The 27,952-nt window shown below is 35.5% G+C and overlaps 1 protein-coding gene across 20 annotated transcripts in view; it reads right to left on the bottom strand.

The window, feature by feature from the left end:
* The window catches only part of MYCBP2 (MYC binding protein 2), a 283,622-nt gene that overhangs the window by 123,758 nt on the left and 131,912 nt on the right, over positions 1-27,952 (bottom strand). For all 20 annotated transcript variants that reach the window (XM_021929688.2, XM_021929697.2, XM_021929696.2 and 17 more), the window contains 14 exons: positions 24,785-24,876; positions 22,329-22,463; positions 20,896-20,979; positions 19,578-19,674; positions 16,829-17,021; positions 16,055-16,329; positions 12,656-12,877; positions 11,099-11,290; positions 8,840-9,046; positions 7,886-8,017; positions 5,807-5,985; positions 2,992-3,134; positions 1,113-1,213; positions 220-438 (listed from right to left, as the gene is read on the bottom strand). In XM_021929688.2, the coding sequence (XP_021785380.2) occupies positions 220-438; positions 1,113-1,213; positions 2,992-3,134; positions 5,807-5,985; positions 7,886-8,017; positions 8,840-9,046; positions 11,099-11,290; positions 12,656-12,877; positions 16,055-16,329; positions 16,829-17,021; positions 19,578-19,674; positions 20,896-20,979; positions 22,329-22,463; positions 24,785-24,876 (2,271 nt within the window). The remainder of the gene's footprint in view (positions 1-219; positions 439-1,112; positions 1,214-2,991; positions 3,135-5,806; positions 5,986-7,885; positions 8,018-8,839; positions 9,047-11,098; positions 11,291-12,655; positions 12,878-16,054; positions 16,330-16,828; positions 17,022-19,577; positions 19,675-20,895; positions 20,980-22,328; positions 22,464-24,784; positions 24,877-27,952) is intronic.

The raw sequence follows: 27,952 nt of genomic DNA on the forward strand, positions 1-27,952 counted from the left end.
ACCCTCATAAACCAATAAAATTTTATCATCTTTGAGATAAAAATTCCGTCTTAAATTATTCTGTATATCCAACAATGCCTAATCACCTGCTGATTCTCTATATGTAAATACTATAAAAGAAGCTACACTCATAAATGCAGGCCAGGCATTCTTTAAGATATCATCAGAGAACCTCACACCAAGTTTTACAGTCAAATCACACTAAGAACTGGTGCCTACCTTGTAGTGCATCACACAGGCAGGTTTATACGGGTGCTCACTCTCTATGACAGCATAGTGATTGGAGGTTGTACAAGCAGAGAGGCCCTGTTCAGGCTGGTTTCCTGTGGTGCTATCTGTCGACTGATTAGGGTTGAAGGCAGGGGGTGCATACTTCTGATTCAAAATGGCAACTGACGGAAGCAATTGTTGGACAAGGCCAAAGACTTCTACAGCCACCTAGTACACATATAAAAATATGGTTAAATGAGATACATGTGAAAGTAGTTCTAAAATTATGAATTACAATAATTATTGGTTACTCTAATAACAATTTCTGTCTAAATTTTCTACTAGTTAAGTTTTTGTTCAAAGAGAAATCTGTTCAATTGATTAAAAAAAGATTTATCTTAGATGTTACATGACAATATCTAAATCTATATTTTTAAACACTTTCGTTTTTTCATGATCTGAAGTAAATCACGTTTTACTTAATTATGCCAAAGAATCAATAGTTTATCATTTCTTCCATCTCTTGAATATGTCACTGTTTTAAAACGCTCTTGTCCTTTAACATTGCTATTGTTATTAATGAAGACCATCTGGCATCAACTTTATAAATTTGAAAAATCTCAGTTAACATAATCTTTCCTTACATATCACATTTCTAAAATTTCTAAAATCTATTTCCCATTCACAAATTCTTCAAATGTAAAGCCAACAAATAAGCACAGCAATCCAGTAAACAATACTAAGAAGAACAGAGAAGTATAATAATTAGTATCTCTCTCTGCTTGTTACCTATATCCCAGATGCCTCAAAGATGCAAGTTTTTGTAAAGACAAGACACAAAGTCTTTGTTTTTAAAAGGTATTTAAAAAAAACATTCAAAGTTATAGAATTAAATTACACACCTTGGGAATAGCAGCAGCTACTGGTCCTATGTACGCTATAATAAGGGGGAGCAGCATGGAAAACAGACTGGAAGAACTCAGCAGTTCTGGAATGTCGTCAGCTAAAAAACGCATAAAAGGCATTAAAACTACAGTTAGAATGTAATTTCATTGTACTGTACACATGCTATACTAAATCTATATTCTGTTCTTTTGAGCGAAACTATAGTTGACACTAATTGGGTGCTTGTCAAGGGCCTGATACTATTCTGAAGGCTTTTTCTAGAATACATGCCTTATCTCAACTAATACTCACAATAAGAAACTTTTATTATCCCCAATTTTTAGAAAGGAAAACCATGGCACACAGTGTTTAAGTATCTTATCCAAAATACTTAATACACGTACCTGTAAAATAATAGAGCTGGAACCTAGGGTAATGGAGCCTTTATTTAAATTACCATTCTGGCACCAAACATGGCTCTATCAGTGACATTAGGCAAATTACTTAATCTGTAACTTAGGATCACAACAGTATTCCCCTCATTTGGATGTTGTGAAGATTAAACAAGGTAATATACGTAAAGCACTTGAGAACAACACCTGCACATATTCAGCACTCCAAAAACATTTACTGTTATTAAGCTATATGGCTTTCTGTTTTTCCAAGAAAAGCACTTTACTGATTAACATTTTACTCAGTTATCCATGAACATGGTGCTGGAAAGATAAGCTAAGCCTATACTGTGAAGACCTTTATTTTATAGGCCAATTATTCTCCCAAATACTGATTCCTAGGTCTGCTGTGACATCAAAACAGGCTGCACACTTATTTAAAAAACAGTTTTTTAACCTAGCTTCAAGCCCTGGGGATAGACCCAAGTCTTTATTTTCAGCAAGCTTTCCAGGTTGTTCTGATGTTAAACTAGGATTAGGAATTAACGTTATACAGTAAGGAGGTGGCGGCAACAATTTTTTTTTTCTTTTTTTTTTTTTTTGAGATGGAGTCTCACTGTGTCACCCAGGCTGGAGTGCAGTGGCACGATCTCGGCTCACTGCAAGCTCCGCCTCCCGGATTCAAGCTATTCTCCTGCCTCTGCTTCCTGAATAGCTAGGATTACAGGCACCTGCCACCATGCCCGGCTATTTTTTGCATTTTTAGTAGAGATGGGGTTTCACCATGTTGGTCAGGCTGGTCTCAAACTCCTGACCTCGTGATCCGCCCGCCTCAGTCTCCCAAAGTGCTGGGATTACAGGCGTGAGCCACCATGCCCGGCCATAACAATGTTTTCATAATGATAACTCTGGTGCCAGTGTGAAGAATAACTAAACAGCTAGATGGAGAATGGGGGAAAGGTAGCAGTGACATTATTGGGTATTATCCCTATATTAAAAAATGACATGTACTTGCACCATGGCAGCCTAAATGATGGCAGGGGAAGAACTGAGAGAGAGGAGAATACAAACTAGAGAGTTTCTAGGGGAAAACTCCTAGAACTGAATTTAGGCAAGTGCCTCTGAGGAGATGGTTACGGTTCCCCAGAGTTTTGGGTGGATAGCGATACATTACTGGAAACAGAACAGAGAGGAAGAAAAAGCTTTTTGACTACTAAAAGAAGAATAAAGACCCAGTTTAAACCAAATACAATTTTTCTTCTACTAAATTAACTAAGCAAATAAGAATATATGATAACTCCTTTTGAGCATTCTAAATAATTCTGCGTTACAGTATGGAGAGTGTGACTTATCCAAAATTAATGCACGTGTGGATCTATAAATAAAGAAAACACTTAAGAGTCTACACAATTGTATAATAGAAGGTTCCTCTTCAATAGTTCTATGCAAAAATTTAGCGAATAAAGAATCTAAAATATGACTATTGGGAAAGAAAAAGTCTTACCATCCACAGCAAGAGCTCTGTGCAGGAGGTCCTTAGAGGCTCGAACGACAGTGCTTACAACAGACAGCGCTCTGCTACAGTTTTTATCTTCTTCATTGGCTTTACTCAGAAGTTGGGATTGTAAATCTCCATCGAATTCACTCCTGTAGCATGAGCAAACATGAGATTATTTTACAATGGTAAGTAAAACATGATCCAATGCCAGAAATCATCCAGGATCTGAGATCCTCATTTAATTCATAGTTTTTTTAAAGTTAAAAAAGTAAACATGCAACTATATAATTATAGGGAATGATAAGGGCTTTGAAGAAAAATAAAGCAGCATAGGGCATAATGGGAAGGGTGTTATTTTAAATAAGATCAGTTCTCTGAGGAACTCCTATTTAACAAAGACCTGAATTAATTAATTAAATTATTTATCTATTTGAGACAGAGTCTTGCTCTGTCGCCCAGGCTGGAGTGCAGTGGCACGATCTTGGCTCACTGCAACCTCTGCCTCCCAGGTTCACGCAATTCTCCTCCCTCGGCCTCCCAAATAGCTGGGATTTTAGGCATGCACCTCACGCCCGGCTAATTTTTGTTTTCAGTAGAGATGGGGTTTCACCATGTTGGCCAGGATGGTTTCGAACTCCTGACCTCGTGATCCACCCCAAAGTGCTGGGATTATAGAAGTGAATCGCCGCGCTCAGCTGACGGGAATTTTTTTTTTTTTTTTTTTTTTTTTTTTTTAAAGACTCATGCGAAGAGCTGAGGGAAAACTGTCGGGGCAAAAGGAACACACTAGTGAATTCAAGGAACAGAATGAAGACATGTATGGCTAGAAGAAAAGGAGAAAGAGTGTAGGGTGATGGGTGGGAAGGGAAACAGGAGTCAAACTGTGTGAGGTTTGTAGGCAACATAATGACATTTTATACTGGTATGGGAATGGGAAGCTGGGTTTGGAGCAAGGGTGGAACTTGGTATGATTTATATTTTTATCAGATCACTCTGACTGTGCTGTGGAGAACTGATTGTAGGAGACCAACAGTGAAAGGAGGGAGACTAGTTTAGAGGCTCATTACAGTTAGCAGGTAGAGGTTGAAGTGGCTTGGTCTAGACTATTAAATATGGAGGTAGAAGAAAAGACCAGATTCAGGACATTTTAAAAGTACAGCTGACAGGACTTCTTGATGACCTAGGTTTAGGTATGAGGGAAAGAGAAGTCAAGAATGACTCCAAGGTGTCTGGCTGTAACTGTGGGAGATGAATATTCTGGCCACATGAAACCTCAGATGTTTACTAGCCAACTATAGCGAACGTCCTTAAAGAGAATATGTAGCATACTGGTTAAGGGTGTATCACCTGAAATCTGACTTCCTGCCCACAGGTCGCAGTAGCATAATTTACCAGAGGTGTGACTCTGGACTACCCAGTGTCTCAGTTCCATCATCTGTGAAACACAGATAAGAAAAGTACCTACTTCCTGGGGTTACTGCGAGGACAAGCTGAGATAACACAGGTAACACACTCAAAGCACAGCCTGGCACAGAGTAACTAACACCACCTCCACTAGTGTCATCCAAATGAAGATGTCAGAGAAAGACCTGGAGTCCAGGGTTCAGAGGTCATGAAGGCTAGGGATGTAAACTTGGGAGCTATCAGAGCAGGATGGTATTTAAAACTAAAGGACTTTAGTATTTTTCATTTTTTAAAAATTTAAAGCTAAGGGTATTTAAAGCTTTATAGAAAACAAGAAAATACTCAAAACACTGTATTTTGTATAAGATACAAAGTTTGGATGGCAGATGCTGTTAGTGGCTCTCCAGCTTTCTGAAGTATATAACTCGTATGCATAACAGAGTTTTTAATCCATAGTTTAAGAAAGAGAATAATGTACTATTTATTGTAGTGCTTATGGAACAGAAAGTTTTTCTTGACTGGGGCAAAAGACTAGACAGCTTTTATATTTCAGCAGCAACACTGAACTACGTAGCTATTTACTGCCTGCTATTTCTATTCTATTTCTCATGGAAAGAGGAAGCAGAAAATCTATATCTAGGGAAATTATTTTATACTATCTACCTAGGCACCATCCCTAGACTCTTTATGAAGGAAACAGAGGAAGCAGCAAGCCTCTGAAAGTGATACGGAAATTCAGTGATTTAATGCTAAGTCAGGTTGAGGACAAATGTTGCAAACGGTACTCATGACTACCTAAGATATCAGCTTCACCACTACAAGAAAAATTCAGACTCAGTGAGAAATGTGTATTTAAAAGATTTTTTTTAACCCGAGGGTTGTTATCATTCTTTTATTTTCCACGGTTTACATAAGGAATGGTTTTTGTTAAAAACATTGTAAGAAACACACTATTATATATTCTAGGGCCCCAGGGGTTAGACAGGGCAGGTCCAAGATTCACAGACACCAAAATATTCTGTGACTGGACAACAGGATCAAGGCAACACCACTATCTGAGTACAGTCTATCTGATCATTAGTTTGAGGCATTTTATAAAAAGAAATGAATACCCTTTAAATTTGAAATTGCAGACCAGAAATTATAGAGTGACAGCAACAGCACATATGCCCAGTGCACAAACATTTCAATGATATTGAAGAAATAACAGCAAAAATATTGTAAAGCATTCACTTTTGTAGCAAACACTGAATTTATATATTAAAAGATTTCTTTATATGAATTTGTACGAGTATGCGCTAAGAAGATACACTGTATAATTTAATTATAATTATCCACTTAGCAATTTTACCTGGCAATAGACTGTGTATGTTCTACCACTGTAAACTATTTCCCTTATCTCTATACATTCACCCACCTATAGTAGAGTATCTGTGGGATCTGTCCTCGGGTTTGGTTTGTGCCATTACTGCTCAAGCTGCACGTGCTGAATGTGAACGTCACACCATCAGGGCACTGAACTGTGGTCATTCCTCCATCTCCATTGGCTGTACGGCTTCCATAGTTCCTCAAGCGCACAGCATATTTAACATTTTCCTTCATTATAAAGAGGTAAAACATGTTTACATTTATTCACAATGTACAGAGGATATACAAAAAGAACTCTAGCAGTAAAATAGGCAAATATACTGAAATTTTTTATCATATTTACAGATGATATAGGTTTTTAATGAATCAAACATGATGACAGCTAATATTTACTGAATGCCTGTTGCATAAAAGCAACTGTCCTAAGTACTTTATGGAATTTAATTAATCCTTAAAATGGCTTCATGAGGTAAGTATCATTATTATCCCTATTTTACAGATGAGGAATCTGAGGTTCAGAGAAGTTAAGTAATTTGTTCTAAGTTACACAGCTAGTAAGTGATGGAACTAGGTCTGAACACAACCAATGTAACTAGTGCCTGCTCGTAATTTTACTGGTAGAATATTAGCCATAATAATTTTTCTTTTTTTTTTTCTGAGACAGGATCTTGCTCTGTCACCCAGCTGGGAGTGAAGTGGTGCAATCCTGGCTCAATGTGGCCTCCTCTTCCTGGGCTCAAGCAATTCTCCCACTGGTGCATTCCATCACACTCAGCCAATTTTTTAAGGTGTTTCTGTAGAGATAAGGTCTGACTATACTGCCCAGTCTGGCCTCAAACTCCCAAGCTCAAGTGATCCTCCCTCCCTGGTGTCTCAAAAGTGCTGAGATTACAGGTGTGAGCTACTGTGCCCAGCAATACGAGATTTTAATTGCATAAGCTGATACTTTTCCTTGACTAGTTTAACTTTTAAAATAATTTTAGATGTGAGAAAAAAATAAGGGTGACTCTGCTATATTTTTCAGAAAAACTCAGAGATAGAAATTTATAGGCAAACAGACATGAGAAAAAAAAAACCCACAGGAAAAAAGCTGTCCAAAATATAATGCACTGTACTTTGAAAATGTGAGCTATAGAAACTAATGCTTTATGAACCATGATATAAATTTCACAATAAAAGCTTTTTGGTTTTTCAGTATCTAAATTCTTCCTGATGAAATCTCTCATGTACCGATCTTATCCAAAATTTTGTCCTATAATGAAATTTATTTCAGTTGAATTCAGAAATACTTTAATGTTACTTTAACATTTATAATTACTTTGATGTGGTAAAATTTCTCTATTTTGCCATATATTGTTAGAAAATAGGCTGGGTGTGGTGGCTCACGCCTGTAATCCCAGAACTCCGGGAGGTTGACGGGGGTGGATCACTTGAGGGCAGGAGTTCGAGACCAGCCTGGTCAACACAGTGAAGCCCCTCTCTACTAAAAATACAAAATTAACTGGGTATGGTGGCACGTGGCTGTAATCCCAGCTACTCGGGAGGCTGATGCAGGAGAATCATTTAAATCCAGGACGTGGAGGTTGCAGTGAGCCAAGATCATGCCACTGCACTACAGCCTGGGCGACAGAGTGAGACTCCATCTCAAAAAAAAAAAAAAAAAAAAAAGAACAAAAGCAATAAGAGAAGAAAAGACAGGGCTAATGCTTATTTTTTATACTGTGCTAGACACTGAGGCAGGTGTTTTATTTCTATTATTTAATCTCGACAATACTACAATGCAGGTATTATTCTTTCCAATCTACAGATAAGTCTCAAAGTGGTTAAATAATGAACTCAGTGTCTTAAAGCTAGTATGTTGGAACAGCAGGTATCCAGAGTTTAATCTGTTTGACTACAAAGCTTCCTACTACTCCAGACTTTAAGAAACATTATACAAAAATATAATATAATGTGGTACAACATCAGGTACATAGTAGGTACTCCATAAATATCTGAAGTACCTACCATATAAAGGATAACTTACGAATAACTGTATCTAACAAACAAAATTCATGGAATACTCTTCACTATTTTAACTACATAATAATTCTTCTTATTCACAATAGAAACATACAGTTGAAACTACCTTTAAAGGAACCACTTTGTCAAGTCTGATTTCAGCTATATCACTGGGTGAGTCATCTGTTGTGTAAGTTCCTTTCACTAATTCCAGAGATGTCCATCTGTGGGAATGAGTTGAATCTCCTGCATGTTCACTCTAAAAAAAAAAAAATGAAACAAAAAAATCAAGTTAGAGATAGAGATAAACTTGCTATTTACTAGGCAATGATTTACATGCTACCCCTTTCTGTCCTATTTTAATAAAACTCAGGTACTTTAAGTAATTTTAGAGAATGGATTAGAAAGATATAGCTGAATTAGTACTCTATGACATCTGAACATTGTGTTTCTTGAAAAATTACAATATAAAAAAAAACTACTCAAGACTTGTCATCAGGGACTTAGCTAAATAATTTTTAGTCTTTAATTCCACTTTAAATCTTTCTCTTTCTGAAAGTACAAAAAATATAAGCAGTAGTGATCCAAGGTGGAAAGATGGAACACAAGCAATGAGGTAAAATCATTATCTTTCAGTTTCTTTTCTTTCTTTCTTTTTTTGAGACAGGGTCTCACTCTGCTGCCCAGGCTTGAGTACAGTGGCATGATTATGGCTCACTGTAGCCTCAACCTCCCAGGCTCAAGTGATCCTCCCACCTCAGCCTCCAGAGTAGCTGGGATTACAGGCGTGCACCACCACACTCAGCTAATATTTGTATTTTTCGTAGAGATGGGGTTTTGTCATGCTGCCTAGGCTGGTCTCGAACTCCTATGCTCAAGTCATCCACCTGCCTCAGCATCTCAAAGTGCTGAGATTACAGGTGTGAGCCACTGTGGCCAGCCTTTTTCAGTTTCTTTAGTGTCATTCATCTGTGATTGATCTAGCAAACCCCTGAAGGTATGGACCCATCATACTATGACAATGGTAAATCCTAATACACAACCCACTAATCAGGATAAATGCTGAAAGGGTGATACTTACATCATCAACCAAGACCTCTAATTCATATTCATGAATTCCACCTCCTCCATAGACAGAGAAACCAACTACAACTATTCCAGGTTTGTCTACTGAAAAACAGATTGCATCAGGGGACCCGTTCCCAGTGTTCCAGCTTCTGCCCTGACTTGTTTTTGTAAATCGGTTAGCACTAGCTTTTACAGAGTGAAGAGAATTAAGTCCATCAACCTGTGAACAACAAAAGCAACTGCATCAGTAGTTTGTACACCTTTAACAAAACCATCCAAAGGTTTCTAAGAAGTCTAATAAAATAACCTTTATTTAATAAGTGGGTATAAGCATTTCTAAACGTATGTTCTACTAAGAGATTAACTCACAATAAAACCAGATTTTATCATTCTAAAATCACAAATCAGTGTCACTTGACAGTATTTTCTTCCTTCAGCCATATGAAACTATATTTCCACTTAATTTATAATGTTAGAAGTACAAGCTTGTCTTATCAGTCATAATGTATGAATAAATCACTAGACTTTGAAAAGAGATGCTAAAAATGTCATCGAAATTCTATAGATCAACAGTTTTCAAACTATGCGACATAGAGCTCTAGAAATTCTGCAGAGAAAGGTATGCAAGGAAGAGGTAAATTTATGGTTCCTCTCTTCAACCAGACTATGTCCTCTCTCCTCTCACCTGTGAATTTGCAAGACTTCATTTGAAGAAAATGGTCTATAGCCTAAGATTGAATACTACGAATATATACAGCGATATTTCTGTAACAGCATTCAGTATTTGAATACATACACACACATGTGCAACCATACTAATTATAGACTTTCACTAGAGAGGATTAGAGAACTTATTTTGGGTTGAAACTGCTCTTTTTATTTACAAAACCTACTTCTAATCTAAGCTGGCTGCAGAATTTTGGGAGACTAAATAGAGAAAAATATGGATGTTTATGATTCTAACAAAAACTGCAAACTGCTCTGAGAAACAAATATTCATCTCTAAGCCAGGACCTGTGGGAACTCCCAAAGTTGTATACCAGGCACCCTGTAACTTTTGGTATTCTTTTTCACTGGAAAGGTAAGTTTAAAGGGGAGAACTCTTTAGTAAACTTTGGAAGGGGATCTACACATTACAGACTTTCCTGCATCCTGCAGAGTAGGAAGGTATTGTAGACTAAATGAACAAATATAAAAAATTAAAAAGTTTTTGACAAGGGCTGCAATAGTCTCCAAGGCCAAACTCAAAGTTAACCAAGAAACTTAGAAAGTGCTTCCCAGGATGAGGGACTAAAATTAGCTCAAGTATATGCAATGAACCACAAATTCTAAAGGCTAAACTGTTATAATGAATCAATAATGCATATATACTGGATGGGTTAATTCAGAATAGGTGTTAAAATAAATTTAAAAGAAAAAGCAAAGATTAGGAATTATAAAAGTAAAATAGAGAAAAGAAGTTCCTTGACAAGAACTTGAGAGCTAGGGTCACTGAATACATGCTGGTTATTAAACATTCATTTGAATGATGTAAGATATTTCACATTAGGACATGATTTTCCAAACCAATCTACTGTCTGTTTTTTAGAAGGAAAAAACAGAAACATTCCCCAAATTCAATCAAAACATTCAGTTAAGTTATAAGAAAGAGTAAGACAGTGAAATGGAATAAAATAATGTTACTGTATAAATTGTAAAGGCACTTTCAAAGTGATTTTCTCAAACATAATAACACTTGATACTTTGAAAACTTCGTGACAATGTACAACTAAGTACAACAAAGTGAATGCATTTAATGCCACCGAACTGTACACATAAAAATGATTAGAATGGCAAATTTTATATTATGTATATTTTACTGCAATTTCAAAAAACCTGTGATAGAGGTGAAATAAAAATTACTATTCCGATTTTAAATATGTATTTCTCTAGGGTCAGTTGAGTGGACGTTACTCATCTCCCAGCAGTGACAACTAGCTTTGCTTTTCCCGGGGCATGGTGGTGGGCTTGTGCAATGGGGCAGATGACAACCTGCTCTATGAGGAAAATGTATACTTTATATTCCTGTGGATGTTGGGTAAACTGGTGAGGGAGAAGTAACAAATTGGAGCAAGTAGGAAGTAGAGAGAAGGGCAAAAAAGAAAAACAATGCATTGGGTTTGCTAATCCAATCTGAAATTAGCTTCTGGAAAGCCAAAATAGATGAAAAAAGAAACTGTGTAAAACACTTACACATGTGCTTTTTATCCAGTGTCACAATATAATGTATTACCTCAGATCCCAGGGCTGATGCTGTCAGTTCACTGACAATGCTGGCCAGTAATCCACAGGTGTTCGAGACAAGGTGGGAGGAGAAGAGTTCGTTTTCTCTCCTCAGGCTGTTCCTGACTGGTAGCACAACAATGACCAGCATTTTCTCCAGAACTTCACGGAAGCTTGTCATCCCTGAGATATTCTCTTCACTCTATGATACATAAGAAAAAGCTCTAAGATATTGTTTCATTTTCCTTCATAGGAATACTCAATTTGAAAACCTTGTTTTTCTGATACTCTTAAAATTCAGACTTTGGAGTCAGAGTCAATTTCTACAAATCTTTCTGGTTATACGTGGAGCCACTGTATCTACTTTTCACTTAGAAGTTCTTTTATGAATTATCTGTCTCTATGTATCAAAGTACCACACATTTACAAAACGTTTTCATTAGCTTTGAGTCATATTTTATTCTCTTATTTAACTTTCCATTTACAATCCTATATGACAGACAGAAAACTATTCTTTCAATTTAAAAAGCTTTTTTGGCTGGGCGTGGTGTCAGCAATCCCAGCACTTTGGGAGGCTGAGATGGGAGGATCACTTGAAGCCAGGAGTTTGAGACCAGCTTGGGCAACATAGTAAGACCTTGTCTCTACAAAATGTTTTTTTAAAAAGTTAGCCGGGTGTGGTAGTATGTGCCTTTAGTCCCAGCTACTTGGGAGGCTGAGGTGGGAAGATCGTTTCAGTCTAGGAGGTTGTGGTTGTAGTAAACTGCGATGGCACCACTGCACTGTAGACCAGGTGACAGAATGAGCTCGTCTTAAAAAACAAAAATAAAAAGTTTCTTCTATAGGACAAGATCTTAATCTGAGATAATAAATTCCAGTATATTTAGCTATAATCAACTCTAGTCTGTGTAAATCAATTTTTTAACAAAATTCTTTTTGTACATACTTATGATTCCTATGTAGTTTTATAATTTCTACTGTATTTGATTTCCTAAGTGGAGATAAGAAAATTCCGACCCCTACCAGTAGAAAAATTTCAAGAAGTCATAAGGTCTCAATAAAGGAAAATACTTTATTTTTCAGAAAAAAAGGGAAAAGATTATTAACGTAGCTGATTTCCAGCATGAAAATGATTTATCTGAATATTTCCTATCCCTATTATTTACAGTGCTTATTTTAATATACCAAAGTGTTATTAAGAAGGTATTTTAAAAATCCTTTATTTTCTTATCATTCTATCTTAGAAATCTAAAATATTATATTAGAATGTAAAGTATCTGCAACTTACCTTCAAATGGTTCAGGAAAAATCAATATGTAGGTATCTATTGTATAACTCTCAAATTTTTTTAAAGGTGAGTGATTATTTAAACCATTAGAGCAAAAACACTTCATTTTATAGGTAAATATAGAAATTTTTAAAAAATATTATTTCAAAAACAGATGTCATTCATTAAATAATCATTTTGTAAATATACTTAATAGAGAAGAACAAGCAAAAAGCTAAACACACTTCCATTTACAGTTTTATTGCCTCAGTGTAAAAGAGATTTCAGAGAAAGACCTACCTGGCTAAGTTTTTCCATATGTGCCACCAAAAGGGGAAAACGATGAACTAGTGTTGAGTCATTCTCTGTGCTAACTTGTTTAACAATTGATCGTAGTAATACTTCTCCATCATACGCAATCGGGAAGATGGAAGTCAGCTTAACAGATGTGTGACACAGAGCTGACATAACAGCTGCTAGGAGTCGGCTACTTGATGTCTTGAAGTTTGCTTCTTGGATATCCTTTTAAAAACAAAAATATATGCCCCATCACCACCAAAAAAGATAGCATCAGTATAATCTATGTTTCTGGATATATAAAAGGTAAACCATCTTTTAAATTATACCAAAATTTTCTGTCACTCGGTCACTTAAATTGTCTTGTTATAGAATAATACTACATCAATACATTAAAAAAACAACTGTTTAAGTTACTGTTCAATGAAGATGAAAAATTAAGTCTGGTCAAGAAAAATCAGCCTCCTGTCCTCTAGTAAGTGAGCATTTTTATATTTTCATATCCTCACAATCACAGTACTCCCTAGCACTGTTTCAAATGGAGATGCCAAAAAGGCCCCAATTAGAATATATATAAGTCATTTTCAGTATGGACTGAGACTATTTTTCTCAAATAATAAATGATGCAAATTATAAATCTGTGCTACTATAACCACATTTCACTGAGGTCACAAAATTACATTATCACATTTCACAGTTTATCAAGAAAAATTAGTAGCATACTTACAAACTTTTATAACAAAGCATTAAAACCAACACAGGATACCCTAATTCACAAAACTGCGTACACATTACCTAGATCTTCAAACATCTGTGTTACAAAGTTAAACATAAAAGTAGAGTAACATTCCATATGTTAAACCAACATTTGCTAAACCTAGCCTGTTCTGTAGCAAAGAAGAAAAGAACCGTATCTGACTGGGAAGGTTCAGAGTGAGAGGTAATTAAGTTGTGCACTAGTCCAGGCAATAATCTTGCCCCTGGAAATTGAGTGCTAAAATATACTACCCTGCTAAATGGACGCAGAGTTACAAGTGATGACAATGAATTTTTCACGAAGGAGGGTGGGGAGGTCTAGTACTTCCAGTGCGCTGTTGAACAGAAGTGGTGAGTGTAGATACCACATGTCTTGTTTCCAAACTTAGGGGCATATTCAGAATTCACCAGTAAGTGGGATGTTGTTAGCGTAGAATTTATGGTAAATATCGCTTTATTGGATTTAGGAGTTTCCTTATATCCTCAGAGGTTTTCATCATCGAATAACTGCTAGTTTCATCAACCATTGTTCCTGTAGCTATTGAGGAAATCATCAACTTGCCTTCTTTTTTTCAGTTAACATGGTAAATTACATCGATTTTCAATTATTTAACTAACTTAGCATTTCTAAGATAAATCCCACTTGGTCATGATATATTATTTACATGCTCAATTTGGTTTGATAATATTTAAAGAGCATCTATTTCTGAGTGATATTCATCTGTAATTCTTTCTTGTAGTATCTTAGTTAGGTTTTGGTATAGGATAAAGCAAAACTCATAAAATTAGTTGGGAAGTATTGCCTCCTATATTTTCCAAAAGAGTTTGTAAAAGGTTGACATTATTTCTTTCTTTAATGTTTAACAGAATTCATAAATGACAATATTTGGACTTGAAATTTTCTTTGTAGGGAAGTATTTGCTAAGTTTTAAATGGATATGAGGCAATTCAGATTGTTCTATTTCTTAATGTGTTAGTTTTGATAAAATTATATTTTTCAAGGAATTTGTCAACTTCCTCTAAGGCTAAAAAATTCACCAGTATAAAGCTGTTTATAGTGATATTCCCTATTTCTTTCTTTCTTTGGTTTTTTTTTTTTTTTTTTTTTTTTTTTTTGAGATGGAGTATCACTCTGTCACCCAGGCTGGAGTGCAGTAGCACAATCTTGCCTCAATGTAACTTTCATCTCCCGCCTTCAAGCGATTCTCGTGCCTCAGCTTCCCGAGTAGCTGAGATTACAGCTGTGTGCCACCATGCCTGGCTAATTTTTGTATTTTTGGTAGAGATAGGGTTTTGCCATGTTGCTCAGGCTGGTCTCAAACTCCTGACCTCAAGTGATCCACCCACCTCCGCCTCCCAAAGTGCTGGGATCACAGGCATGAGCCACCATGCCTGGTGAACCCCTATTTCATTTCTGATTATGGTATTTCATGTTTTTTCTTTCTCTCTTCTCTCCCAATCAGGTTTGCTAGGAGATTATCAATTTTTTTTCCTTCAAAAAACCAACTTTTAGCTTTGTTAATTTTCTCTACTTTCTATTTCATTGATTTCTGCTTTTATCTTTATCATTTCCTTCCTTCTTCTAACTTTGGGTTAGATTTGCTTTGCCTTCTAGATTCTTAACATAGAAGCTTAGGTCACCAATTTTAAACCTGTCTTCTTCATATAAGCATTTAAGGGTATAAAGGTCTCTTTGAAGCAATGCTTTAGCTAAATCCCACAAATTCTAATATCATATTTTTATCTATGTGAAACATTTTAAAATTTCCTTTATAACTTCTTCAATCAACTGCTTACTTAGAAGTGCTGTCATTTTCCAAATGTTTGGTGCTTTTCTTGATATCTTTTGCTATCGATTTTTACTTTAACTCTATTGTAGTCTGAAAATATATTCTTTCACATTTTAATCTTTTGAAATTTATTAAGACTTATTTTATGGTCCAGCATATGATCTACCTTGGTGAACGGTCCCAAATATTTCTTTTAAAAATCATGTGTACTTGAATATGTATTTTGTAGTTTCATGTCCTGTTTGATAAATGTCAGTTAGATCAAGGTGGCTGACAATACTGTTCAAATCTGTATCGCTGAATTTTTTGGCCTAGATCCTCTGTTAATTTCTGAAAGAGGAGCGTTAAAAGTCCCCAGCTGTCAATGTGAGTCTATTTCTCCCTGTAGTTCTGTCAGTGTTTTACCTCGGGTGTTGTGAAACACTGTGACTTGGTGCATAAAGGTTTACAAAGGTTGTGGCTTCCTCATGAATGAATGAACAACGCTAGTATGCCTGTTCTTGCAGCTCTCTCTTCTTCCTGTTCTCACAGACAAGGGTGGCAGGAGCCTCCTGGTGCTATCCCTGCTCTCACCTGGTCACTACGGTTCTTTTCCTCTCTCCCTCTCTCAGAATCACTCATGCCAATTCAAAGACCAATCAGCAACTGCACAATGTGCCTACCAATTTTGTAATTAAAAGATCATAAAGCAGATTTAAAACATTTTAAACTGTGCTTATGTAAGTCATGTACACCAAACAATTTTCTAATTTATCTTTTATACAAGTTAAGAAGATAGGGCACTGCAATTTATTTTCTTGAAGAGAATTAAGCAATATATCAGATTTTCAACTAACATTTTACAAACTTAAGTTACCTGATCCAAACAATTCAGCAGATCACAAAGGCAAGCCCACTGTAAGGCAGGAGTTGGGTAGAAAGAATGAAAGCAGGCAGTGAAAGTATTATGACACTCCTGAAGGACAGCTTCTAGGAGACTCAGGGGTTGACTGAGATACCCTTGAGGATCATTATCCAATTTCACCATGCAGTGATCAACTCCTTCTGATAAAATTTTTCTTAACAAAGTTCTGGTTTTTCCAATACACTCTGCTAATTTGCTAGTTTCTTCTACAACTGCTTTTCCTGTAGCTTTGAGGGGAAAAAAAGCAGATTGATAATTAAGCAAAATATTAAATATGCATGAAAACAATCAACATAACTCAGTAATTCCCTATACAGCTAAATATCACAAGTACTCATATCTTAGAAACAAAACAACTTAGAGATTAAGTGTAGTCCCAAATTATTTTTTTAATCTAAATGGGAGGGTGAATAAAAATCTAGTTTCAGCATTTAAGTCCAAATTGCTTGTTCAAAATATTTCTATTTGACAGAATTTGTTTAAAATTAAACTTTATTAGATTATTTAATTTTGGCCCACTATTATTTTTGTTATCAGAATGACACATAATCTATTTTATTCTTTATAAGCAAATACATAAGCATCAGAGCAAGCTGACTTTCTCCCCTTATTTTAGAAGCAGCTTAAAGGCAGCTGGGGGTTATGAATGCTCAGTTATCTCAAAGTAAATCTTCTCAATGTCTCTAATATTTTCTCCCTACAGTCATTTAAAAAAATGCATCATACCTGACACTGGGTAAATTTCACAGGTATAGACACGCAACAACCTCAGACAACAGGTACCCACAAAGCGCAGTCTCTCTAAATCTAGAAGTGTAGCTGTGAACTGGAATCCTTTTAATCCTCGAAGTTCTTCAACTCCTAAGACTAAGGTGGTCCAGCTCCAGTGAAGAATACTCAACAATGACTCAAAACATTCCTAATCCAGAATATGAAAAAACAGACAACGATTAATTCAAATGATACCAGAAACTGAATCAAATGGAAAGGCAATGGCAGATAACTTCAAAACTTTCTCTTGAATTTTTTTACTGACTTTTTTACTTGAATTTTTTTTACTGAGCCCAAGACACTTTTATAGTTCATTTACTAAACTACCCTTAACAGTAACTTTGTTACAAAAAAGGTAAAGTAGTTAAGCATTTATAAAAACAACATTCTTCAATATTTACCTATTTAAAAATAAATGTTTCAGTTTTCCTGCCATCAAGCTATCTAGCTTATCATATAAACAAGGGAAAAATGAGAAACACTTATAAAACAATGCATGTTTACTTGAAAGAAAAATAAAGCTTTTTACAGTCACTGTAGTAAAAAAAGAGTTTTAGTATTAAGATATATTGATACTATCAAATAACTTATTTTATGTCTACATATTAAAATTTGCAATACAAACTATAGTCAATTATTGTTAAATACACTAATAGAAGATAAAAACTGACTAGAAAATACTAAAAAATTCCTATTTTGATTATTTAAAATTCTAGCATATGAGTTTAAGATGGTAGATTTTCTTGGCAGTTCTAGCTAGTCTTCTGGTTTTATCATGGTTACATGATGACAGACACTATCTGAATCTCAAAGCAGAGCACTTATTGCCCCATTCCCACCAAATCCCAGACCTCCTGAAAATGAGTTTATATAATCAATTTTATTTTATTTTATTTATTTTTTGTGAGATAGAGTCTTCCTCTATCACCCAGGCTGGAATGCAGTGGTGTCATCATGGGTCACTGCAACCTCAACCTCCTGGACTCAAGCTATCCTCCCACCACCTCAGCCTCCCAAGCAGCTGGGACTACAGGTGTGCACCACCATACCCAGCTAATTTTTAAGTTTTTGGTAGACGGGGGTTTCACTACATTGTGCTGGCTAGTCTTGAACTCCTGAGCTCAAGCAATCCTCCTGCCTCGGCCTCCAAAAGTGCTCGGATTATAGGTGTGAGCCAATGTGCTCAGCCCTATAGTTTACTTTTTAAAGAACTGACTGAAAAAGTTTTGTATATAAAGTCTGCAATTACCTAATGGCCACAAAACCACTTAGACGTAAATACAAAGGCGTTACCAAGCACAGAAAATGAGATCACAAGAGAAAGCATAACAGAGTCAAAGATCCTTATTTGAAACAAAAGATACCAAACTCAACTTAATACTAATAGGATGTAAAGTTATCAAGAAGGCAAAGTTCTCATAGTCTCTTATTCAAAGCACAAGCTCTACAAACTGCCATGGCTCTTTTGGAAGGTCAACTTTGAGAGGATCTATCAAAATTTAAATGGGCACATTTCCAGTAGAAGTATGCACATAAGCACACAAGTATTTAAAGATACATGTGAATAGATGCTCATGAAGTAAGATGAAACAGTAAAAAATGAGAATCAAAGTGGTTCTTTGATAGGAATCGGGTTGAATAAATTAGACTAATACCATTCTATGGGATACTATGCAAACGGAAAAGATTGAGAGAGCCAAATGTACTGCCAGGGAAGGATGTCCATGATATATAATATGAAATTTTCTAAAAAAGATGAAAACTATAAGTATCATGAGAAACAAACAAGCATGTTGTAGAGCATCCTGCATTTGATACATACTAATAAGTTTGTCTGCATATAAAAATGGTCTGGGAAGATATACACCAAAATGTAAATAGTAGGTATATATGGTGATAATGGGAATGGGGGAAAAAACTTTCATATACTTTTAGCATACTTTTATCTCATTCCTACCAGGAATACATATTCACTTGGTGGGTTAAAAAATAAATTTAAAAGGGAAAGAAACATTCTTCCTATGCATTTTACTAACATGAAAGACTACTAGCTACATTAATAAATCACATTCAGATGGTATCTTACAGTTCCAAAAACATCTTATACCCCTTATCTCATTAGAAATTCAAAATGCTATGATGTAATTTACTTAGGTAACATACATAAGAATCCTCAATTAATACATGAGAGATCTAGACCTTAATTTAAACTTCCATTTATTTACATCATGCTGACTTTCCATTCTGCACCGTTAACCTCAATGGCACTGTGCTTCTTCAAGTGTACAATGGGGATGGCAAGTGGTTCAACAAACTTCCTACCTAGATATGCAACTCTTCCACCTAGTTCCTCAAGTAGTAGTAACGCTTTTTTGGGTCAGCACCATCCTCAACTTTTCCTTCATTTTCTAATTCATTCAGCATATGCAATCATACATGATTTATTAGAAAAGCAACCAGTTATTTATTTCAAAAACAGCAAGGCCAATTCATCCGGTCATGTTAAAATCACAGGCAACACCTCCATTTTTCTATGATTTAAAGTATACATTATCTGTGGTCTAGAATATAAATGCTAATACAAAACCAAATCTGAGTTTATAAATCTAGGCTGAGATAAACTTAGAATAGCAGCTAAACTCTAAACAGCAAAATATATCTGAGGACTGAAGAGAAAAGCTGAAATAAAAAAAAAATTGCTTACCACTGAGACAGTTCTTGCAAAAGACCTCTTTAAAATGTGTACAGGTTCACTGGTTTGCTGTTTGCCTTTCGAAGCACTGCCATCACTGGTTGGAAGTCTAAAGGTAGTAGACACACATAAAATTATGTTAGGAAGTCCAATGTCATTTTTTCCTTTTAAAGTATATTATACATTTTTGAATGGGAAAATAAATTATATATTTAAATTTTTTTGCCAGGTAAAATGCCAATACAGGGCTTTTTTGAAACATTTTTCCAAGCTAAACAAGGCTTTTAGCATATGGGCACTTCCTTTAAATCCTACCTTTGCAAGACTGAGTAGTAGAGGCTTTTTCCACTTGTTAGAGAACATATGTAACTTATATAACATATAACTTGTATTCTCTAGTAATGCTACTATTAATGCTGTTATTTAAAAGTTATTCAACCAGTGAGTACCTAGGAGTAGTCCAATGCAACATGTTATGTTCGTAAAGCTACATATTACAAAGAGTAACTGTAACAGATTGCACATTGCATAAAAACCAAACAAACAAAAATCCCTTTTGGGGAAAAATAAGGTTTGTAACCATCTAGATTCATTAAGTCATTACTAGAAAGAAAGACAGGGAGATAGAATCACTATTCTAGACCATTTCCTTTGATTTTTTTACTGCTTAACAAATGACAACATTTTTTAGTGACGGTTTATATCCATTTGAATTCTTTATTCTAACAGTATTGCAGTAGTCTAGAAATAAATAAGACACACACACAGGCATATGCCTTTATACATGTTTAAATTATTGTAAGTTAAAATTTTTACATAATGTTAAAAATATAGTAAATATTTTTATATGAGCAAGTTATTATTTGGTATTTCAGCTAAAGGTGAAAATTTACCAACAGTATGGAATTTTCCAACTCATTTTATCAATCTTATGAGACTACAATATATCAACCAGGCCTGCATCTACAGTCCTCCCTATCTTCCTTGGAATCTCACTTCTCTAAGACAAATTTTATTCTTTTATAACATTCGAAATTAAAGAAAATCAGTGGATAGATTTTTTTTTAAGTCAGTAAAATATTGTTATTGGTATAATACAGATAATCTGAGTAATCAGGCAAAGTTTAAAATTAAGCCTATGTGGAAAACGTTTAAAAACACACAAAATATTAACTGTTTTTCTTAAATATATTTATAGTTCTACTGGCATATTATAATTGCTGAATGCTTCAAATAATTTATCCCTATTATGCCGCATATTTTGTAATGATTCTACTTCATTATAGCAAAATAATAAACCATACTAATTCAGTATAAATATGCTAAATACCTGTATAATAACTGAGGTATCTGACCAGCATTAACATCTGTACCGTTATTTGATTTCTTTGAACTCTTGAACTGGAAAACAACCCTAAGAAGAGAAAACAATGACACCAAAAACAACATGATCAACACAGGAAATAAGAAATTTAAGAAACATATTTTCAAACCTTATGTCAATGAAAATGATTCACTCTTTTAAATAAAGAAAAGCAAAAAGGTATTTTCTAGATTTTCATTCTAGCTCTGAATGGGTTAGTCAGTAAAATGCAAGAACTGAACCCGTTTAGGACTCCTAAATGAGCAGCTGTCCTGTCCCTCCTAGTTCTCCAACTCAGCTTTCACCACAGCAGGAAACTTCTAAAATTTACGCTTACAAGTAGTAGTATAATATCTGCTTGACTAGCTGCATGATAAGCTTTAGCCTCAGTGTGCCATGACATTCCAAGTCTGAATGAACAGTCTAAGAAAATCATACAGTCCAGAGTCAAAGTAGTCTCTTAGTTCTAAAGACGTTCTTAAGTTGAAGGGATGCACACAACAACAGATGTGATGTTTCTACAGTAGTCTCCTCAAATATTCAGCAACAGGTAATTCACCTCACAAATAAGTCTATTTCTTTTTTGGTCAGCTTTGTTATGAACTGACCTGCACTGAAATATATACTGTTATATAACTTCAACCGATTTCAAATAGTTTATGCTCAGGAGTAATCAAGAATAAACTGAATTTATCTTACAAATGATAGTCCTTTAGAATACATAAATCACAGTATTAGAATATTTGAAACGTTGGATTTAGAGTCAACAGGTTACAGGTCTGAATGTGGTTTTAACCACAAGTCTCTCAGGAAATAGCAAGTAATTTCACCTTTTTTATTTCTGTAGTCCCTGGAGTATAAAATGGGGCCAATAACTGCTTCACAAAGCTATTGAGGGCATCAAATCAGATAAAACATAAGAAAGTATAAACTGAAAAGTACTCTATACATGAAAGTTATTTTAAAACAGCAAAATTTCCCTATATTTTATTAAAATAGCACACATTGCTGAAGCTTTGAAATTTTAAACTGCTTTCTCATGCATTATCAATTTTAATATCACGTATCTACTTCTTTTTTACGGTTCCAAACTACTCATTATCCTTGTCACCTTCCTCTATATAATTGCTAATTTGGTAATCAAGCTCATAAACTATGTAATAACCAGAAATATATACAAATACTATCTGACAGGAGCAAAGTACAGTGGTCTTATTCTTTCCTTGTTCTGTCTAGACCTTAATTTGGCATGAGGTTACATGAATTTAATTTTTAGCAGTTATATCATGCTCTAGTCTTCCTAAGCTTTTGAATCCTGCTGAAAGTCCTCTGAGGTTTCAAAACAATATTCCTCTAACAAAAATAAGAATTGCTCAAGTAACACTTGGGCATTTACTTACCCATCATCTGTGGTAATAGACGCCTGTCCATGAGATCCACAGTCACTGCTGGGTCCTGACACTCGGGCCCATGCTACGTACCACCACCCAGCTTGCAGGAGAACAGGCTCATCAAACATCATTGCGTATTTTTCTCTGATAAAAAATTAGTGAGTCAAAGACAGTATTTTTTTACTTCTCTGTCACATATATTTATTTTTTCAAAATCCCTTATGAAGAAAAACATGAAACTAACTGTATTATAAAATTCTTATCAAACAACATTAAAAACACTCTAAGAAGTGTGGACGAGAACGCAAGCCAAGTATAGTAATTTGTGTTATGGTGATAGAATTACATTTCTTCCTCCTCTTGTTGAATTCTACAATATCCTTAAATGTCATAAAACTTTCATATTAAAATAAGACAGAATGTTTTAAACTGATGTTAAAAAACATGCAAATTTTGCTGGAAAATAAAAATCTGAACTTTAGTTTTAAAGCTCATTCATTCAGTTAAATAGTTTTGAGAGGCAGAATATTAAGAAAATGGCCCTGGAGTCAGGTGGCCTGGGTTCAAGGCCCAGCTCTGTGACCTGCTAGCAGGGCAACACAGGGCAAGTTACTCTATCCTCTCAGTACCTTAGCTTCTTCACCTGAAAACTGGGGTGAAAATAATATCTAGCTCATAGGGTTGTCCTGAAGATTGAATTAAGTCAGATGGGTGTTTGCAGTCTGTCACATAATATCTATACAAACATTATTAATTTAGAAGAAGAAAAAAAGACAATAAATAAGGGCATCTTCTAAAGGCTATAAACAAGTTAAAAAGTACTAGGTAACAGAGTGGAAGTAATGTTTATTGGTTGTAGCTGGAATTGAAAGAAGAAATAAAGGGCATTTAAAGAAACAGGAGAATGTCATGAAAAAATCTGCAGAGGTATGGAAGTACAAAAGAGGTCAGGAAATGGCAAGGTATTCATTATCAATTTCATTAATGCATTAAGACAGCTACAGAAGAGTAGCAGTAGAAAGTCAAAAAAGATGCTGGATGTTATGGAAATCCTTTAATGCTCCCAATGCCTTAGGAGTCTGGGCTTTGTACACGAGCTAATGAAGAAATCCTAGATGATTCTCTATAAATGAAACTGTGCTTTATATTTTCAACTCAAACTCATATGGTCAAAAACAAATGGTAGCCAGACACAGTGGCTCATTCCTGTAATCCCAGCACTTTGGGAGGCCGAGGCAGGAGGATCACTTGAGGTCAGGAGTTTGAGGCCAGCCTGGCCAACATGGTGAAACCACATCTCTACTAAAAATAGAAACATTAGCCGGGCTTGGTGGCATGCACCTGTAGTCCCAGCTACTCAGGAGGCTGAGGCATGAGAATTGCTTCAACCTGGAAGGCAGAGGTTGCAGTGAGCTGAGATCACACCACTGCACTCCAGCCTAGGCCACGGAGTGAGACTCTGTCTCAAAAATAAAAATAAATAAATAAATAAATACAGCAAATGACAATGGCACCTTAAGGCTTTGCTGAAAATTAATCAATTAGCTTTCTTAGATTTTTCCCTAATATTCATTTGTATAAAACACTAAAGGTTACTAAAAAAAACTTGCGACATTAGTTAATGCCTAAGAAACAGTCAAAATTTTCTTTAGATTCACTCTTTCATTTTCAAAAGTATTTCTATCTTGGATAAGCAAAGTCAGTATCTTATGATCATTCTTGTTTCTGAAAATATACATTTTCACTACCAAAAAAACCTACAAGGTTTTAACATAGTTATTGTTGGGAAACATAGCACACTATTACTACTATGAAGCTCAGTTTATAATTTTTCTTATCATAATATTCCTTGCTTCAAAACAGGGAATACTGATCATAACACAATGTTGAGATAATTCTTAGGACTGATAAAGTGTAAGTATCCTCCTACTTAATGAAGCTTCATAAATAAACATACTAATTTTTATAAACTCCCAAAAGCTTTCAGTAAAGCTGCTCACCTCCCCAAGTGTGTTATTATCAAGTATATTCTACCAGCATGATGTCAGAGTACATGGGTAATCTGAATTATGGCCAAATATGACCACTTGACACTAATTACTTATTGCCTGTAATGCTAGGAATAATAAATAACTGTATTATTACTAGAACACTAACATACTAGGTATTCCGTAAGAGATGCATGAAAATAAAGGTGTGTAAAATATATGCATATTTCTATTTTTATCTTCAATACTGAAACAATTGAATTAACTTGTGAAATAAATTTATGAAGTGTATTATTAGTTTTAATTCAGCATTTTTGAAAGCAATACTTACATTGCTTAATATATAGTTTAATTTCTCAAGCATTTGATATTCATAGCAGATTTAAAACTTCCTTTTAAAGTATGTTTATTCATTTATAATAAATTTTTAATATTAAGTATGCAAGAGTTACAATGAATAATGCACAAATTATTTACCTAGCAGCACAGTCATAAGCCAATACATCAGTCTCTGCAAGAAGGTCACCATCAGTTTCATGGTCTCCTCCATCAGGACCCAATTCAAACAGCTAAGGAAAGGAGAAAGATAATCATTTATATAAACCAGCTATACAAATCTGATGAACAATGTGTTCATAATTTTGTGCATGATCAATGTATGCTGGACCATACCAAATGTAAAAATCAGAGTACCTGCTTTTTAACATTATTATGTGAAATACACAAATATATGTATTTAAAATAAGAAACAAGGTTTTATGGCCTACATTAATCTCTGTTTTCCTAATTTATATATTTATCTATTTATATCAAATGCTCTAAATAGTTCTATACAAGTTTTGTACATGACATAAGCATATGAAAAAGGTGAGAGTACTCAACCAAAAAATTTTAGCTAAGTGAGTTTCTCACTAAGTGAGATTCTACCTCATTTAGAATGGGGTAGCTTCATCACTTACTAGCTGTGAGATCCTGGGACCTAGTTTCCTCATCCATAAAAGGTGAGTGGATACTAACAGTTCCCATCTCACGGTACTTTTAAAAATTCAGTGAATACTGTAGAATTCTTAAAAAAATAAATAAAAAAGGGTAGAAAAATATTAGCTACACAGAAAGAAGAGCAATGCAAGAATTCTTAAAAACAATAGGTAACAAAATATAGTTCGAAGTAATATGGCATGAGAAAAAGATAGATAAAAAGCATGAAAAAAATGACTCTTAAAAAAGAGGGGAAGATCCTCTGGGTAAGAAAAAAAAAACAGAAAAAATATCCAATAGAAAAAGGTTATGAAATTAAGTGAAAATAAGAATTATGAGGAAGAGGCCTTTCCTCTCGATAATTATGGCAGGTTAATTGCAAGAGAGGCAGATAAAGATTAAAATGCAAAATTATATGCTAATGACTTAGAAATCTTTCTCCAGCTCAGCTCTTACTCTCAACAGTCATTGGATTCCCCTCATCCTACTAGTTCTATACCTTCCTCCTGCCTTCTCTGTTCTGGTTAATGGTACTTTCATTCACCTAGTCTCTCAGATAAAAAGTCTGAAATAGGCCAGACCTGGTGGCTCACGCCTGTAATCCCAGCACTTTGGGAGGCTGAGGCAGCCAGATCATATGAGGTCACAAGTTTGACACCAGCCTGGTCAACATGGTGAAACCCCATCTCTACTAAAAATACACAAATTAGCTGGGTGTGGTGGCACATGCCTGTAGTCCCAGCTACTCCGGAAGCTGAGGCAGGAGAATTGCTTGAACCCAGGAGGCAGAGGCTGCATGCAGTGAGCCAAGATGGCATCACTGCACTCCAGTGTGGGCTACCAAAGAGATTCTGTCTTAAAACAAAATAGTCTGAAATAATCCTTTTTCATTTCTCTGCCATTACTGTTTCTATTCTCTTACTGGTACCAAAGCTTGTCAATTCAACCATATCCCCTATTGCTGGCTGGAATATTTCAACAACTATTTAGTCTTATCTCCATTCTTTCCTTCTTCTAACCCATTTTCCACAAAGTTGAGGATTTTTGCAATTGTTTCATGACCCTTAGTACCCTTATAAAAATATCTTATCAGAATACTTTCTTAATCTAAAAATTATTCCTTGGTTTCTCATCTCCTCCACAGCATGATATGAAGGTTCTTAATAATTTATCCCTAACCCGACTCCTGTATTTACATTCAACAAATATTTTTGAACACATACTGTACGCCAAGCACAGTTCTGGAAATTGGGCATAAAGGGGCAAGCAATACGAACAAAGAATTGGGGGCTATTGGGAGTAAGTCTATGGTTGGTAATTGAATTTAGTTTTAAATAGGCTTACCAGGGAATGAAGCTCTGAAGGTGATGGGGAAGTGGGCTATGTAGGTGCTGAAGTGAAGAGAGCTGTAGTTAAGAGGAAACAGCAAGTGGAGAGGTACTGAGATTTGACTGTGCCTGGAATGTCTGAGGAACAATAAGCAGGCAGGTGTCACCAGATTAGAGTGAAACAACTAGTGGAACAAAAGGTCAGAGAGGTGATGACAGCCAGTTCTGATGGGGACTTTGTAGGTCCTTCTAAGGCCTTTGGTTCTCATTTTAACATAGGAAGACACTACAGGATTCTGAAGAGACAATGACGCAATCTGTTGTACATTTTAAGAGAATCACTCTGCCATACTGAGAACAGAATAAATGGGGTGAGGACAGACACAGAACACAAGTTGGGAGGCTGTTGTAATAATTCAGATGAGAATAGCTATGGCATGACCCAACCTGATACCAGTGGCAGTTTTCAGAAGTGGTTAGATTCTGGATTTATTTTGAAAGTGGAACTGACAATATTTGCTGCCAAGGAGATGTGTGTAAAAGAAAGAGTGGAATCAAGGATGACTCCAAGATTTTTGGCCTGAGGAAACAGAAGAATGAAGTTAACTCCATGCTGAGTCAGTTACCTCGGATGGGGAAGAACATGAGGATAGCAGGTTTAGGCAGATCATCAGAAGCACAGTACTGAATACGTTACCTCCAAAATGCCTATCAGACAGTCACGTGGAGACACAGCATAGGCTGTTGTACATATTGGTTTAAAGGTCAGAGAAGAGGTCTGTAAGTTTAAAAGTCATTAGAGATAAATGTCCATGACGCTAGACCACTATGAGGAAGAGAATATTTTTAAAAGATGTCAAAAACTGAGTTCTTGGCACTCCAACATTTACAGGTCGGGAAGATGATGAGCAACCAGCAGGAGACTAAGAAAAGCAGTCAGTGGGACAAAAGGAAAATGAAGTGTGGTGTCCTGGGGACAAGGGAAGAAAGTATTTCAAAGAAGAGCTCAATTGGGTTAAATTCAGCTGACTGGTTTAGGAAGATGAGAGCTGAGGCTTGACTACCGAATTTAACAATATGAAAGTCATCAGTGTCCTTGACAACAGCAATGTCAGTGGTGGGGACAAAAATCTGACTGGAGTAGGTTCAAGTAGGAATGGTGAGAGAGAGAATGGAGACAGAAAGTATAGAAAGAATATGTACAGAGACTAGCTAGGGGGATAGTCCAAGACAAACAGCTTTGCCTAGGGTAGTGGTAGAAGTGTTTTTTTTTTTGTGGGGAAGACAGAGATGTAGGAGGCCTATCAAGAAAAATGTCTAGGTTTCTGGCCTATGTATC

Source organism: Papio anubis, chromosome 15, assembly GCF_008728515.1.
Source record: "Papio anubis isolate 15944 chromosome 15, Panubis1.0, whole genome shotgun sequence".
Lineage (NCBI taxonomy): Eukaryota > Metazoa > Chordata > Mammalia > Primates > Cercopithecidae > Papio > Papio anubis.